The 17,700-nt window shown below is 44.4% G+C and overlaps 1 protein-coding gene across 1 annotated transcript in view; it reads right to left on the reverse strand.

Annotated features, from left to right (window-relative positions):
• Nucleotides 1-17,700, reverse strand: part of NGFR (nerve growth factor receptor) — a 73,907-nt gene that overhangs the window by 21,011 nt on the left and 35,196 nt on the right. The window contains exon 3 of the mRNA XM_029573892.1: nucleotides 16,292-16,651. Coding sequence (XP_029429752.1) covers nucleotides 16,292-16,651 — 360 coding nt within the window. The remainder of the gene's footprint in view (nucleotides 1-16,291; nucleotides 16,652-17,700) is intronic.

The raw sequence follows: 17,700 nt of genomic DNA on the forward strand, positions 1-17,700 counted from the left end.
CCTAAAATCCATTTGCATGCCCATGCCCACAACTGTGGACACGCCTCACTGCTCTTCCTCCTCCCCAATCTCATCCCAGACCCTCCAGTCACTGTTCCCTCACCCAAAGTCGATTCCTACTTCATCTAACCACAAATATAATCACTACACCCCCACCAAATACCATCCCTACCTCACCTAACTGAAAATATAGGCACTCTTCCTCTCACCCCTAAACTACAGACATCTCTCTGCTCTCAGTTATGGAGTTTGGATTTAGACTTCCTTAGGTATTGTTGGCACTGCTTCTCTTTCTTCCCCCCCACTTTTCTATTTTCCTTGAACTTATTATCTTTTATTTTATTCTATTAATCATGTATTTTTTATTCTCTGTTTAATTTGTTATTATTATACTCTGTTATCTTTACTATTTATAGTCAAACTCTATAAACCGTTGTGATGGTTCCCGAACGAAGGTATATAAAAGTTATTAAATAAATAAAATAAAAAAATAAATAAGAGCAAAAACCTATGGGGGCATTTCAGTGACCTGGCTCTGAAGAATTGGAGCTCAGACAGATTTCTCCTACCACCAAGAACTCCCCCAGCCTTATGTGAACTGTCGGAGCTATGAAACTCTGCTTCTCTTAATGGGAATGCAGAGTCTAACAAGGTAGATGATAGAATTTTGCCACTCTAGACTCAGGTCTAATAGGCCTGTGCAAAAATCTAGGCCTAACTGCTCCCTAGTTTCACTTGTATCCCTAAACCCCTAAATGCAGACATACTTCTATCCCAACCCCAATCCCAATCCCATCCCCATCACCTCCAACCACAGACTCTTCTTGCTTCTCCCCAACCCATGCCTATCCCCACCTCAGCTAGCTACATAACAACATGAGAACATAAGAAGTGCCATGCTGGGTCAGATCAAGATCCACTGAACCCAGCATTCTGTCTCCGATAGCTGCCAGTGCAGGTCAGAAGTACTTGGCAGATCACCATGATTGGATCTATTTCTTGTATCACTCCCAAGGATAAGCATTGGTTTTCCCAAGTCTACCTGGATAATAATGGTTTATGGACTTTTCCTTCAAGAACTTAACCAATCCTCTTTTGAACACCACTTGATCATGACCTCTGGCAACAGATTCTATAACTTAATTTTGCACTGTAAAAAATACTTCCCATTATTTGTTTTAAATCTGATGGAGTGTCCCATAGTCCTAGTGTTATTTGAAAGGGTAAATAACCACACTCTATTTACCTGTTCCACCCCACTCATGATTTTAGAAATTTTAATCATATCTTCTCTCAGTCATCTTTTTTCCAAGCTAAAGAGCCCTAATCTATTTAGCTTTTCTCCATAAGGAAGCTTTTCCATTCCCTTTATCATTTTTGTCATCCTCTGCACCTTTTCTATGTCTGCTATGTATTTTGTGAGATGGGGATGACCAGAACTGCACACAATACTCAAGATGGATCTATACAGAGCTGTAGCCAGGCCATTTGGCATCTATGGCCAAGTAAAAATGTGCGCCTCCCCCTGAACACAACATACAACATCACAAGCTGGGAGACTATGTTAAAAGGAGAGGGCTTTAATTTTCATGTTTATTTTATTCCAGCAGTTACCTCCTGCTTCTTTGGGCTTCCAGCTCAACTAGAACCAGTACAGGGATCCTAGCAACATAAGCCTTCATTTGACAACTGAACTGGAAACCTCCAAAAGCAAGACTCTGAATGGCATGCAACGCTAAAGAAACAGAAACACTAAATAGAATTTAAAATGCTTTTTTCTACCCCTGCCGTCTGGACATTTTATTTTTCTAATCACTTTGCTCCTTATCTCTTTATACTGCTTTCCTCTTCTTGATCTCTTACCTCCTGTTCATTTCCCGTTTCATCTCTCTCCTCCTATCTTCTTCAGTTCCTCCCGTACACCTCTCTCTAATGTTGATCATACCCCTTTTCTTCTCCTTTTTCTTCATTCTCTTTATCTCTCTCTATCCACTCATCTAGATTTCAACCCCCTTCTCTCCTTCTAGTTCTCTGTGCCCAACCCTACACTTTGCCAACTCTCTCCTCTATTGCCTCTTCTCAGTCCTCCATCTCTCCTTCATTGAGTTGCTTTTTTTTAGCATTTCCAGTTGCTGTCCCCCTTGTCTTTTCCCTCAACAGCTGCATCCCTTCTTGTTCTTTTGAAACCCCATCACTCCCAAATTCTCCTTCCCTTTCCCCCCTCTCATCTTTCATGGTCATCTTCCAACCAATCATACCTTCCACTCTTCCCTAGGACCAGTGCAGACCTGAAGCCTATGGCCAAGTTAAAAACTGCGCCCTCACCCATTACACAGCACATGACACCAGGAGTTGGGAGACTTTGTTAAATGTTTGTGCATCAATGCCCATGGCTGGTGCAAGAGTATTAGGTGCCCTAGGAAAACATAACAGCCTTGCACTCCCCCCACCCCATCACACTCTCCTCACACACAATTAAAATGTATGCATTTATAACAGATTTTACATGAAAAAGGACATTCAAAGCAGTCTTCTGAGGTAAAAATATCACTTACAATATGTATATTATATTTACATGCACTGTTGAGATGCCAACCAGAAAACCCTGCAAAAAAGCAAGAGACACTTGGAACCCATATGGTATTAGATCTCCTGTAATGCGTCTTGGGCATGGGCGTGACACAGAGCCATGAGAAAACAGAATTACAATGCAATAAACTTTCTATTTCATTGCAACACTAACTGCCAGCAATCAAACAGCAACAACTCTACCTATGAAAGCTAACACTGCAAATATTACACCAGGCCTAAAACAGTAATATACCCCCTATTAGGAAATCAGAACAAATGTTAGAGGGATTGTCACACCAATCAAGCAATCCAGAATCTTACAATTCCTTAGAAATAAAGGCACCCAGGTGGCATTCCTTCAAGAAACACATTTGGTTGCTACAGAGCACAAAAAGCTAAAGAGATCCTGGTTGGGCCAAGTGTACACAGCATCCTTTTCCTCAAAATATCGGGGGTATGAATCCTTATACACCAAAAATCTTCCTTTCCAGGCTCTCAAAGTATGTTGTGATCCAGTGGGTGTTACATTATTTTAGAAGGTAATTTGTATGGTAAGACAATCACATTGGTCAACCTTTATGGGCCAAATGTGGGACAATCAGACTTTTATTTGAAATTGAGTGGGACTTTGGCAACATATGATACCAAAGATCTATGTATGGGTGGAGAGTGGAACTAATGTTTGGATCCTAGTTTGGCCAGTTCGGGGAGACCAGGACAGCAGATTGACATGGGGGGTGTCTTAAGCATCTGATTCAAAGGTACAACCGAACAGATGTGTGGAGGGAAAAAAAGTTAACATGTAAAAACTATATATATTTCTCTCCCAGATACCAGTCATACAGCTGAATAGATATTTTTTTAAATATAATTCAGCGATGGCAGCGGCTGTGGAGGAATCAGATATATTGACATGTATTATCTCAGAGCATCCTACTATCTCCTTGATGTTTGATTCTCATGGAGGACAAAGATCGAATAGGCCTTGAAGACTGAATGAATTCCTGCTAGGGCAAAAACAATTTAAAGAAAAAATAGCAGAGTAATAACAGACATTGATGCCTATAATCCTGCTACAGGGCAGGCTATAACCCAACATTGAGATGGGTGGCTCTGAAGGCGATGCTCTGAGGGCATAGGATATCTTATGCTAGCCATTAGAGTAGGCGGAGAAGAGCTAAGTAAGAGTTGCTGGAGTCAAAAATTATGTATTTAGAACAAAGGCATAAGCCAGAAGGTTCTGTAGCTTCCTGGATCACTTCCGGAGTCCTCTTTTTAAAAACTGCCGTCACATTTATTTATTTATTCATTGACTTATATGTTGCTTATCTTGGCCACCTTCCAATCTTCTGGTACTGTGGCTGTTTGAAATGATAAGTTGAAAATCACCTGAAACAGGACTGCAATTTCATGTTTGAGTTCCTTCAGAACTCTGGCCGAGTAGCATCCAGTCTCGGTGATTTGTTATTCTTTAGTCTGTCAATCTAAGTTATCACCTCCTCCAGTTTCAGAGTGACTCCATCTAGTGGCTCAGAGTAATGACCATCAAAACATGTTTCTGGTGGGAGTGTGAGCCCACCATCCTCAGTAAAGAGAGAGGCAAATCATTCATTTAATTTTTCTGCTATTTCCTTGTCCTCCCTGACAATCATTTTTTTACCCCTTGGTCATCTAACAGCCTTTTTGCTTGGAATGTACTTGAAAAAGTTTTTATTCTGGAACTTGTTTTTACCTCTATGGAAAGCTTATGTTGAAATTCTGTCTTAGCCTGCTTAATTATTTATATCTAACTTGCCAGTGCTTTATGCTCTTCCCTGTTTTCCTCATTTGGGTCTGCTTTCCATATTTTGAATGATGCCCTTTTGGCTTTAATTGCTTCTTTCACCTCACTATTAAATCAAACTGGCAATCATTTGGTTTTCCTTTGACCTTTCTTAATACATGGAATACATTTTGTGTTGGCTTTAAAGATGGTAATTTTAAAGAGGTCCATTTTCAAAAGCATTTAGCCAACCAACTGAGCAGTTAACCGGCTAAATGAAAATTTGGTCACTTTCCCCTAGATTCATCAAAATGCTATAATAACGCATGGTGGCTATTACTATTAGGGGAGACTGAGAGAGAGAGACTATTTATAAGGCTGTCATAGTAGTCAACTATTTACATTATAGGAGGGCCAGCTAATAGCTCGAGGTGAGGTGTTGGTGGTGGTTTAGGGTTTAGGGGCCAGTTTTATGTGCAGAGTGAGAAGTACACCTCGGTGAAGACAAAGTCATTTGGAGTGAGGAAAGAACATTGTCGAAATCTCATCTTTGTGAGACTTTCCTCACTCCTAATGACATCAAGTTGGCAGCATTGGGGTGAGAGTAACCGCTCGCAGGGTAATGCGTGACCAGTGAATGTAACAGTTGTCTTTTGAATGATTCTAAGCTCCTTACCAGATCTTTCCTGTTTTGCTTTGTTTCTCTGTCTGCTTTCTCTTGCCTGTTCTCATTGGTCCCTTGCTGCTATTAATGCCTGGGACAGTTTGCCTTCTTTGATTTTCTTCAGTTAGGCTCTCTGCAGACAAGGTGCATCTCCTACTCCTGTTTCAAGATATGCAGCAGCATTGCTTTTTACCATTCACATTCTACAGCTTCTATCTCAGCTCCAGTTGCCTCCTTCAGACGACTGAGTTTCAAGACAGAACAATTCACAACTGTGACAGTCTCCTTTCTGTGCGTCTACTTGTGATGCCTTCAGATTCCATGAGTGTTGAACTTTTCATCATGCAAATAAATGTTGTGTAGTATTCAAGACTGAGTTTTCTCTGAGCTGGGAAAAACTGACTGTCTAGGTACTCAAGCTAATACATCACGAGCTGAAGACAGTATAGCCTTCATTATCTCAGAAGCAGTAATCATGCAGAAGCAAGGTTCTGGTGGTTCTGGGTGCTGCATTTCTGCAGCCTTTGACTTTATAATCCATCAAAGTTTACATACTATATGAGACCAATAATTGCAAGAACCATAGTGGAATGGAGTTTGAAGAAAATGTCCAAGAAAGCATATAATTATTAACGATAAATGGGTGGATAAAGCCTACATAAGGCATTGGATGGTCCAGGCAAGAGCAAGAGTCAATAAATACCATAGAGTAAAGGAATATGAAAGGAATCTCGTAGTCATCAGAAGTAGTGGAGGAAACAACCTAAGCTATCAAAACTGGCTTGGAGCAGCAGTGGCAGCACTTATGCTGGCAATTATTAAAAATTGAAATATTAAGAGCAGAGCAACACAGTAAGAAGAGTAACCATAAAACTCGCAAGGTGTACCCAGAGCCAGATTTTAGCATAGGCAACATAGGCAAGTTCTTAGGGCACCAAATTCCGAAGGCACCCAAAAACTGAGACTGCCCCATTGCTCTTTCATTTCTGGGGGTGAAATTCCCCACTCCCATTATTCTGCCTATAGGCACCAAAATCTTAAATCCAGCCCTGGGTATACTTTGAAGGCTGAGGCAGTGGAAGAATGGTATCAAAAGCCAAGCAGTGGTGCAGCAGGCATGCAAAGAAATGGATGGCCAGGGAAAGATTAAGAGTCAGCAAGTACCATAAGGGACGGGGATTTGGACAGAAACTCCAAGACAGCTAGAGTAGAGGATAAATTTCCCAGTTGGAGATATGGCTACCAGACTGAGCCTACCAGTAGCATATACCTGTGTGAAACTGTGATGATTTAGCAGTACCTGAAGTGGCATGAAGGGTCCAAGGAGTGGTGCAGCAAGTTTGCAAAGCATTGGATGGCCAGGGCAAAACCAAAAGCCGGCAAATACTGTAAGGCAAGGGGATTTGAAAAGAATCTTGAAGACAGCCAGAGTGGTGAATGTCTCAGTAAGAGGAATATAGCTAGCTATGCTTCTGTCAAAATGTAAAGATTGAGCCATGTACATGTATGGCCAGTACAGTGATACTGTGAATGGCTTATTAAATCAGTTACAATCCCATCTGTTGCTTGTATAACTGTGGTGATAGTAGAGCCAATGCAATCTGATGAGCACTGACCACTAAGACAAAATGCTTGGAATCGCAAACAGTATAAAGGTATCAAAACCCCCATGACATACAGTGTAAGGAATAGCAAAATTCCTTGTAGTGTACAGTATGGGGAATCGCACACAGCACAAAGGTATCAAAACCACCAAGGCATACATGCCTCTGTGATCATCTTTTACTATTAGACATTCTACCACTAAGGATTTTATTAGCCAGATTTTAAGCATTTGTTCATAGTACTTTCCAAGGTTCCCTACTTGACTTCTTCTTTCTGTATCCCCATACATACCTTTTTTATCCTCTTGTCATTTTAGTTATACTTGTGAGTTTACAACTTTTATAGATTTCTCTACTGATATCATTCACTTATGGTGGGGCAGTTTGGTTCTTCTTGCTTCTGGTTGCCACTTTCTCAGCCAGTTTTAATTCTTATAGGTCTATTTTAACAGCATTGCTTGTGCAAAAATGCCCACATATGCGTGTATGTGCATTGTGTGCAAGCAGCATGTATTTTAAAAAGCCATGAAGTATGCATGTATATACCCTTTGCATGTCAAAAATAAGAGGGTAGAAAAGGGCAGAGCATGGGTAGAATATGGGTGTTCTAGGGCGGGTCCAACAGTTATGCGCGTAACTCCGTATTTTAAAACGGACGATCACAGCGCATGTCAGCTTGTTATCCATGTAACTTTACTGCTGCTCCAGATGAGGAATACATCTATAGATCTTGAGTTTTAGGGCTTACAGAACAAGGTGAGGGGTCTAGGTCAACTGGGGGGCATGTAGAACAGAATGAAAATCTCAATATTAACCGGGCAAACATGTATGTTTTAATGATTTTATGCATTTTTATTGTTTTAATACTATGATTTTATGAATGTTTGCCTGTAAGCTACCTAGATTTGTAGATAGTGTGGCATATAAATATTATAGATAAAGAAATATATGGTGTCCTTCACATGAGCTTGTTTTAAAATCATTCTACATATGCATGTAATAAAATCCAGCAAAGTCCTAGGAAAGATACACAAATTACATTTTCTTGAGCAGACTTACGCGTGGGAGCTATATTTTAAAACAAACGTGCATAACAGCGTATATGATTTAAAACTGCAGCACATCTCCGCTCGCACGCCGATACGCTTGTGTATGGGCACTTGCGTACTCGTTTTAAAATTTGCTGTTAGTGCTGCAAGATGGAAATAATTTTCAAGGACTTTTTTTACTCTCTTGTACAGATGCAAGTCATATCTCCTGCACAACTCTGCATCCTTATAGATGGAGCTCCATTCTCCACAGCAACTGAACCGATCCCTTTTGTACATTAGGGCTCTAGTGTGGAAGCTCTAGATAGGAAATGCCTCAGAATAAGGTCATTAATTGTGCCAGCTACCTAAGACCCTTCCCTAACTCCCAAAATTGTCCTAACTGTCCTAACTCTGGGGCCAATGCAATACCGTGCATTATCCACTGCACATGGCTTAACACGCAATTGGACACATGTCCATAACCCCCAATCCAATACCTGGATTAGCGTGTCCAAAACATACATCCAAATCACCATGTAGCTAATAGTGCTCATCACATGTAAATTCATGCAAATGAGGCTATAAACTAATCCCCTGGATCCAATACATTTTCCACGCAGCCAATGCACCTTTGCATTGCAGGAAAGTTTGTGCGTAAAGGTATGCCACACTCAAGGGCGAATTGAAAAAAAAGAAAAATCCTGTTTTCTGTGATTCCTCCTCATAGTATCATCGTGATTCTAAGTAGGAGCATCCAAATAAAGCAGTATTTATTTAAAATTTTCTTTTTCTTTTTTTTTTAAATTCTGGACATCCAATACACACACAAGATACATGGTCCAGGCTGTGTATCTTGTGTGTGTCTATGCCGGTAGCGGGCGCTCGGAGACTGAGTGACGTTTTCCCAACCCACTTGGCAGCCACCTGTCCTGTGCTCCTGATGCCAAGGATGCACTAGGAGTGCACAATTATCCCTAGCGCCTCCTTTTTTTAGCGCGGCCCCTCATTTAAATATTGAGTCGCGCGCCCAGAAGAGGTGGCTGGGCGCGCGTTAGGAAAACGGGTGCTGAACCCTGAGCACCCATTTTCTGCGCACAATTATTGCATCGGCCCCCCCTTGTTGCTGATTAAGTCATTTGTCTCCAAGTGAACAATGAAATTAGAATGTGCTTTGTATCCTTCTGTGTCATGGTGCCTGCTAACACCATTTTTGCCTCCTCACCTCCAGGCAAAGCTTCATTCTCCTTCTGCCACCTTCCCTATGAACCCCATATATTCTTCTTACTTTTCTTATGGAGAATCCCTTCCTATCGAAGCCATGACGGTGTTGTATTATGCACATGTTGTGGAGAAAGGACATGGCTCTGGTTTACTCTTCCATTGCTTCCCAAATCCTCCATGATACATTTGATGTCCTTGATGGCAGGAAAAATAAGCTTGGTTGGACTCTTGGTAAAGCGGGATGCCTGCTGAGCCCCAGCCATGTTAATTTCCACTCTTGTTCAGAGAAATGAGCACAGATAGGGCAACACTGCAGATTCCACAAAGCTATTCTGAAGACCACTGCCTCTCAGCCACTGTACCATTCCCAGCAGGTCTCCTACTGTCATGGTAGACAGGGCGCTTTATCCTTAGGATGCTTTTTTACTTACTCTAATCCTCTTTTCTGCAAGATCTTTGTTGACTAAGCCCCCCCAAGCCCCTTTGAAGCTCTTCTGCTTATCTCTCCCTTCCTCAGAATTGGCTTTACACCTGTTCCACTAATCTTCTAAATTTCTAAGGTTAATTTACGTGAGACCTGCAGCTCACTGTCAGTAAGAGAAATGTGGGACTTCAGACCAAGGCTAAACAAGACCCATATGCTCAGATAAGCAGAAGAAGGAAAAGCCAGTTGTTTAACAATACAAAGTACACCATGCATAATCCGGTGAAAATGTAATGATAAGGTGATTTATTGGGAGCAGAGATGACCAAGTTATAAAGGCTAACAAGTCAACTACAGAAACTCCTCAAACAGCTGAAAAATGATAGCCTGACTCCTTGAGATCTCCTTGTTGGGCGTATTGTACCTATCTATATGCTGTTTCTCCCTGCAGCTGGTCTGAAGACAGACATGTCCATTTATACAATACCACAGCTCAAAACATCCCCTGCACTTGTCAACATTTCCACTCACAGCACTCTTTCCACAAGACTCCCCTTAATTCACAACATCCTATCTTCCTCCCCAACCCACTCACCCCCAAACAGCTCATAACACTCACTGCAAAGAGCAACTCCAATGTTCCCTCTACAAAACACCAGCTTGCATCTGTAAGCAGCAGAACCTCAGCTTACAGCATTCCCCCCCCCCCCCCCAAATACATCAGTATACGACATCCCTTGAAAAATGGCCACACACATATTATACAAACTCATGTCATGTTAGGCCGAAGACTAGTGGTGTGCGTTTTCCAAAAAATAATTCATTTGTGGGTGGAGAGAGAGGGTGGGATTCAAAATGTCTGTGAGCTTTGCTCCAAATTATGAAGTGAAAGTACGTGCCTTTGTACCTGCATTTTATGTGGGTACATTATGGGCCTGATCTTAAAAAGCATTTACATGCTTAAAATTGGGTTTTACACTTATAAATGCACGTTACCCGTGTAAGTGGGTTTTGAAAATTGATAAATATATGCCACTGAATTGTCCTTAGGATAATCATGTGTTAAGTGCACTTTCCGCACGTAAATGACTTTTTAAAATTGCTATGATAGTATGTTGCATTTGCACGTGTAACTCCTTTGAAAATTCATCTGTTTGAGAGGAAAATAAAACACATAGGGATGAATTTTCAGAGTTACGCGGGTAATAATTAGCTTACGTGCGAGTAAGTAGCTTGTACTCACATAATAGCTATTTTCTTTATGTCTCATGCACACATCCCCACGATCTACGGGCGTTCCAAGGCAGGGCCAACAGTTATGCACTTAACTTGCTATTTTAAAAAAACTCTTACATGTGGACATTTGGCAGCTTACGTGCGTAATGTTACACCTGCTATTTATCTTGCTAGCAGACTTGTTTATTGTGATTATTGGTGGGGGGGGGGGGGGGGGGTCTGGGTGAACTGGGGGAGTTCAGGCTGAAGAACCAAGAAGGTCTCGATGACCCGGAGTAGAGAAATTGGTAAATTGCTTCATTTCAATCACATGCGCATGTTTTTAAATATTCCAACTTGCGTGTGTAAATTGGGCTTTACGTTAGGAAAGCGCTGAATGCATTGCGTGTATTTGTGCAGAGGCATGCATACGCGTGTACGTGCCAGGGCATTTTATAGTACACGCGTACATGCTGCGTGTGAGATGTAAATGCTACCGTAGATCTAGGCATGGCCATATGCGCACGTATATGCTGCTGCGCGTAGTTGTTTGAAAGTTCTCCTCATAGATTTGAAAATGTAATCTGAACATTTTCCTCTTTTGACCAAAATACTCCCCCAAAAGGCCTCCTCTGATTGCAGCAAAAATATGCACATTGCAGGGATTTGCCAAAGTTATTTTTTTTTGTAAATCTCTGTTGGGGATTTCTGCCAATCGTTGAAGCCACACTCAATTTCAGCAAATTTTCTAGTTTTGCTGCCTGGGAGAACTTTAAACATAACTCCCTGACCAATCAGGGGGAAAATTTGGTCAAACTCAAAATGCCTGAAATTCAGCTGGTTGGAGCCTGACCTCCCCTTATTCCCTCAGCAGGGCAGTGAGGGTCATCTTTGCACTGAATTCAGGCCTCACATCCCACTATTGCTGTGGTTTGCCTTGAGCACAGATTCAGACCTCAGCAGGGTTTCCCCTGAGTCCTTGTCTGATAATCCAACAGATGTGAGGGAGATCAGAGCTGTCAGAGGTGGGAGGTTAATGGCACCCAGAGACCCAGGGACCCTGCTGAGCTCTTGCCATATTTTTCTGCTGCACCTGACAGCTCCGCGCTGCAATACTCCTGAGTTATAGAGGCTCAGTCACCCAGGGATTCTGGAAGGAAACTACCTGTCAGCAAGGATCCGGCTCTGTGTGATGGAAATGGAGGAGGTCTGGCCAGGAATGGGCATGGAGTTACATCACCAGACAAAGCTCGGCCTGTGTGTAACTAAATGAAATGCCAGGGAGTGGGCTGGTGACATCAGGAAGGATCACACGAGCACAGTCTGTACAGAAATAAAACAGCTGCAGCCAGCATAGGCAGGAAAATGGACATAGAAAAACTGCATTTCCCGGTGCACACAAGACCGGCATGGGTGGGGAAGGGTCTGTGTCCATCCCGTAAAGAGAATGGCTAGTGGTGGGTCTGCCTTTATTTGCCCATTGCAAAGCCCTAAAACTTCTTCAGGGTAATTTCCGGCTCCATCCTGCGTTTGTTTCTTTGACATCAGAGCTAACAAAGGCCCCCTGTGCACTGTTGCTGCTGTGACTTATCATTGTGCATTAGGAGTGCTGGACAGAAGGGTTTGGGATTAGCTGAGAGGCCCAAGTCACAGGACCCTGCACAATGAGCTTCTTATTCCAGCCTCACCCATCTTCTGCTCATGGGCAGGAGTGTGCCCTGCTGCTATCAGCAAGGGCCCCTCACCCTCCTCCTAGAAGCCCCTATCCAGTAAGATCCGAAGGAAGGCACTTTAAGGTCATTCAGAGCCCAGGGTTCTGTACACTGTCACTGGTTAATTTATGGAATTTGCTGCCGGGTGAATCCGTTCCAGCCACGCCACTAAATGCATTTAGAATTCCACTGGATGGGTTCCAGTTAATGGTGTTGTTGGGTATTCAAAGCTCGTCAAATTCCCACTGAAGGGGCTCAATCAGAGATGTGCACTAATCACCTTTCCGGGATGAAGGAGAAATTCTGATAGCCATAGTTAGTAGGCTGGTGAGTGGCCAAGGTAAGCAAATAAAGCTACCTAGATAACTTTAGCCGAATATTCAGTACTTCAAATCTCCTGCTGAATATACTTTACTAAAATGATCTGAGTAACTTTATCTGGATAACTTTCAACCTAACCGGCTGTATTCTGAATATAGTTGATAAAATGCAAAAAAAAAATTAAATAAAATCTCCCATTCCCTAAAATAATTAAAAAAAAATATCAGCACTTAGCCCTCAATCCCTCCCGTCCATCTCCCAAAGTAATTAAAAGCCAGACAACTACTTTTGAATATGGACCTCTATGTGCCTAGCTGAAATGTGTACAGATTCCCCCTCTCCCACCAACTCACCACCAACAAATAATATCCCAAATGTGAATGTTTGGAAGGAGGATGAACTTAGTACACTATCGTAGCAATTTTCAAAAGCCCATTAACCCACATTAAGAGCCTGATTTTCAAAAGCTTTTACACGCGTAAAACTGGATTTTACATGTGTAAATGCACTTTACCCATGTAAGTAGGCTTTTGAAAATTGCTACAATATATGCCATTGAATTGTCCATAGGATCTATTGATGTACGTGCACTTTACATGTGTAAATGGCTTTTAAAAATTGTTAGATAGCATGTTACATTTATGTGTATCTTCTCTAAAATTCACCTGAAAGTGCACTTAACCCAGGTGAAACATATGGACAATTCAATAGCATATATTGTAGTAATTTTCAGAGGTTTTTGAAAATTGCTACAGTACAGGGCTGAAGTAGGTTTTCAAACAAAAGTAAAAAAAAAAAAGAAAAAGGTAGGGGGAAAGGGCGAGGGGGTAGGGGAAGGGAAGGTGGGGTGGGGGGTTAGGGAACGGAGGAAGGCAGCACGGCTCGGCGCACACAAAGGGGCGGATTTTCAGAGCCCTGCTTGCGTAAATCCGCCCAAAACCGGGCGGATTTACGCGAGCAGGGCCCTGAGCGCCGGGAAGCCTATTTTACATAGGCCTCCCGGCGCGCGCAGAGCCCCGGGACTCGCGTAAGTCCCGGGGTTCTCGGAGGGGGGCGTGTCGGGGGGCGGGCCCAGTCGTCGCGGCGTTCCGGGGGCGTGTCGGCAGCGTTTTGGGGGCGGGTACGGGGGGCGTGGCTACGGCCCGGGGGCGTGGCCGCGCCCTCCGTACCCGCCCCCAGGTCGCGGCCCGGCGCACAGCAGGCCCGCTGGCGCACGGGGATTTACGTCTCCCTCCGGGAGGCGTAAATCCCCCGACAAAGGTAAGGGGGGGGTGTAGACAGGGCCGGGTGGGTGGGTTAGGTAGGGGAAGGGAGGGTAAGGTGAGGGGAGGGCAAAGGAAAGTTCCCTCCGAGGCCGCTCCGATTTCGGAGCGGCCTTGGAGGGAACGGGGGGAGGCAGCGCGGCTCGGCGCGCGCAGGCTATACAAAATCGATAGCCTTGCGTGCGCCGATCCAGGATTTTAGTGGATACGCGCGGCTCCGCGCGTATCTACTAAAATCCAGCGTACTTTTGCTTGAGTCTGATGCGCAAGCAAAAGTAGGCTGATCGCGCTTCTTTTAAAATCTACCCCAAAGTGCACATTTGTGCACCCCCTTGCGCGCGTGCCGATCCCCGATTTTATAACGTGCGCACGCGCACGTTATAAAACCGGGCGTACATGTGTGCGTGCCGGGTAGCGCGCACACACCGTGCGCTGAGCCCTAGAGGAGCCCTGATGGCTTTCCCCATTCCCTCCGAGGCCGCTCCGAAATTGGAGCGGCCTCGGAGGGAACTTTTTTTCTGCTCCCCCCCACCTTTCCCTCCCTTCCCCTATCTAACCCACCTAAGTCCCCCCACTTAAGTCTCCCATTTTGTTTTTTATTTATTTCTGTTTTATTTAATTAATATAGTTCATTATTTTAAAATTTAAGTATCTATATCGAAAGCGGACTAATTTGATAAAAAAAAGAAAGAAAAATTGTATTTTTTTTTTTTGTCATTTCATATAAAAAAAACCAGCATGAAACAATATAGGCAATGTCGATGATACTGTCTATGTTATTTCAGATAAAGGCAAAGCCCTACACCCTGTGCACCAAAGCATCTTTCTGGGTTTTGCTGTCATCTTATCCACCTGTTTGGCCACTTTAATATCATCAGATATGATCATCCCCAGATTCCGCTCTTGTTTTGTGCATAGAATTTCACCCTCTAAACTGTACCACTCCCTCATGTTTATGCAGTCCAGATGCCTGTACTTGTAGCTTTAAATCTTAGCTGCCAGACTCTAGACCATTCCTCAGACTTTGCTAGATCTCCCCTCATGTTTTCTTCACCATCCTATGGGGCAGATTTTCAAAGGGGTACGCGCGTACTCCCCGAAAACCTGCCCCAAGCTCCCCCTGCGTGCGCCGAGCCTATGTTGAATAGGCTCGGCGGCGCGCAAGCCCCGGGACGTGCGTAAGTCCCGGGGTTTTGCTAGGGGGGGCGTGTCAGGGGGCATGTTAGGGGTGGTGCGACGTTCGGGGGCGTTCCGGGGGGCGTGTTGGGGGGCATGGTGCCGGCCCGGGGGCATTCTGGGGGCGTGGCTGAGACCTCCGGACCAGCCCCCGGGTCGGGTGATGGCGCACCAGCAGCCCACCGGCGCGTGCGAGTTACGCTTGCCTCGGGCAGGCATAACTTTTCAAACAGGTGGGGGGGTTTATATAGGGCTGGGGGGGTGGGTTAGGTAGGGGAAGGGAGGGGAAGGTGTGGGGGGGTGAAAGGAAAGTTCCCCCCCGAGGCCGCTCCGATTTCGGAGCGGCCTCGGAGGGAACGGAGGCAGGCTGTGCGGCTCGGCGCGCGCAGGCTGCCGATTTTGCGCAGCGTTGCACGCGCCGACCCCGGATTTTAAAATCCGGCATACTCTTGTTTGCGCCAGTCGCGCGATCAAAAGTACGCGTGGGCGTACTTTTTAAAAATCTGCCCCAAGGTGTCTACCTTGTGCAAAGTTTGGTATCATCTGCAAAGACAAACCTTTCTGGATAGTCCTTCCTCAAATTTACTTACAAAAAGGTTGAAAAAAACCTGTCCAAGGACCGATGCCTATGGCGCACACACTCATATATATATATATACACACACATAAACACACATCATGCACATATACACAGATATATACACACATGTACACACATATACATACATGTACACACATGTACATACACATCATACACACACATGCATACACATACATATACACACACATATACACATATGTGCAGGGCACATATAAGCATGAAAAGGCATGCATATATTTGAAAGTCAAATGCAAGTCCAGATTTTCCCTCCCTCCACTCATCTCTGCTCCTGGAATGTCACTTATGTTTTTCATGGGTAAATATACTCACCTAGTAAAACTAAGTGAGTATATTTACCTACTCTGAGAGGTGTGATTTTCACCCCCCATTGATCTAGCCAGGCAGCTCTTCACTTATCTGGTTAGACCCTTTCAAAACGGAACTCTTTCTTTTTACTATGGTGCTTAAGTGCCATGAAATCATCTAAAAAGTGATATTTTAACTCATGTTGAGCTGTTTTGGAAACTCGAGTATCAACTAAAATAAATAAATAAATAAATAGTACAATGAAATAATACTGAATACAACATAGAACTGAGAAACTCTGCTCCCACAGACCTGAAGAGCCCCCTTCTCTGTCCCATAGCATCAGGGACCCCCTTCCCACTCCCCCAAAGAAGCGGCGCACTCTTAGAGCCCAGACCCTCTCACTACATGAAGGACTCACTGGAGCAGATGGTGTCAGAGACGGGCGTGCATTCTTCCAGCAGGGTCTCGCCTTCTTCGCAGAACTTGCAGGGCATGCAGGGGTCAATGATGTTGTCCATGTCAGAAAAGGTGCCCGGGGGGCACGACTCACACACCGTGTCCTGCTCGTTCTTACAGGGTAACATCATCCCAAAGCCCAGGTTGCAGCTCCGGCAGGGCTCACACTCGTTACTGTTCTTGCTCAGGTAATATCCATAGGTGCAGCCGCATTCCGCGTCGTCTGTGTCCACGCAGGGCGTCACCATGCGCTTCAGGCCCGAGCACACCGTGCATGGCTTGCATGGCTCCGTGTGGCTCAGGGTGTCTGAATACGTTGAGCCTAGAATTCAGAAAAAAAACAAAAAACAGGCTAAGAGGCAGGTCCAGCAAAGAGAGGAAGGATGGACGGGTGGTAAGAAATTAAAGGGAAATCTCCAAGTTAGGCGCCCTGGAAACAATCTCCTTCTAGTACCAATTTATATAAAATCTTAGCATCACTGCCACAGTGTGGGAGTCTGGGTAACAGAGCTAAAATTCATGATTGCTGTACTAATCAGTGGTTAGCACAGAGCGAGAGTTTCATCAAAACTGGTTAACTACCAGGGGAATTATATCATTTGCATTTGCTCCTAAAGCCGTCCTCCATTTTGTGTGCTATCTACATGGAAATGTTCCAACCAGCACAGCCCCTGAATTTGATCATTTTCAGTTGGCAATGAATTCAAATTTGTTAAAGCTACGGAGCCCAGTTTAGAAAGGATCCAAGGGAACTGGCTGAGTGCAGAAAGAGAGAAGCCCAGCGGCAGGAGCCTCTCTGCAGATGGCAGGGTTGAACTCCTCAGCACTACAGTCATTTGTGAGGGCAGGACTGACCTTAGTGGGAAGCGGGGCCCTGTATAAATTAGCTGTCGTGGGACCCCGGAACGCTGGCACGTGTGGCTTTACCCCCATGCTGACATTAAGTGATGTGGCTGGGGGCAAGGACTACTGTAGTACTGGGGAGCCCTGAAGGGCCAACCTCCTATGGTTGATCCTTCAGGGCTCCCCACTACAGTCAAGTGTGGAGGACCCACATTCCCCAGAACATTCCCCAGAAGTACTCCAGCCCCATGAGGGTCCAGTGCTATTTACAGCTTTCTCCTGTACTACAGCCAAATGGAGGTGTCTGGCGTATGAGAGAGCCTGCGATTGAAAGCATCCAGTATGGACGTGTCCCAGGTTTGAGAGAGCCCTAGGACTGAGAGCATTCAGAATGGAAGTGTCTCAGCCCTAAGACTGAAAGCATCCAGACTAGACGTGCCCCTCAGCTGCTGGACAGAGAGAGCATAAAGCAAGGCTGTGCCTTCAGTAGTGTTGTCAGCTGGGAAAGTTCCAGCAATTTTTCCCTTG

This window comes from Rhinatrema bivittatum, chromosome 12 (assembly GCF_901001135.1).
Source record: "Rhinatrema bivittatum chromosome 12, aRhiBiv1.1, whole genome shotgun sequence".
NCBI lineage: Eukaryota > Metazoa > Chordata > Amphibia > Gymnophiona > Rhinatrematidae > Rhinatrema > Rhinatrema bivittatum.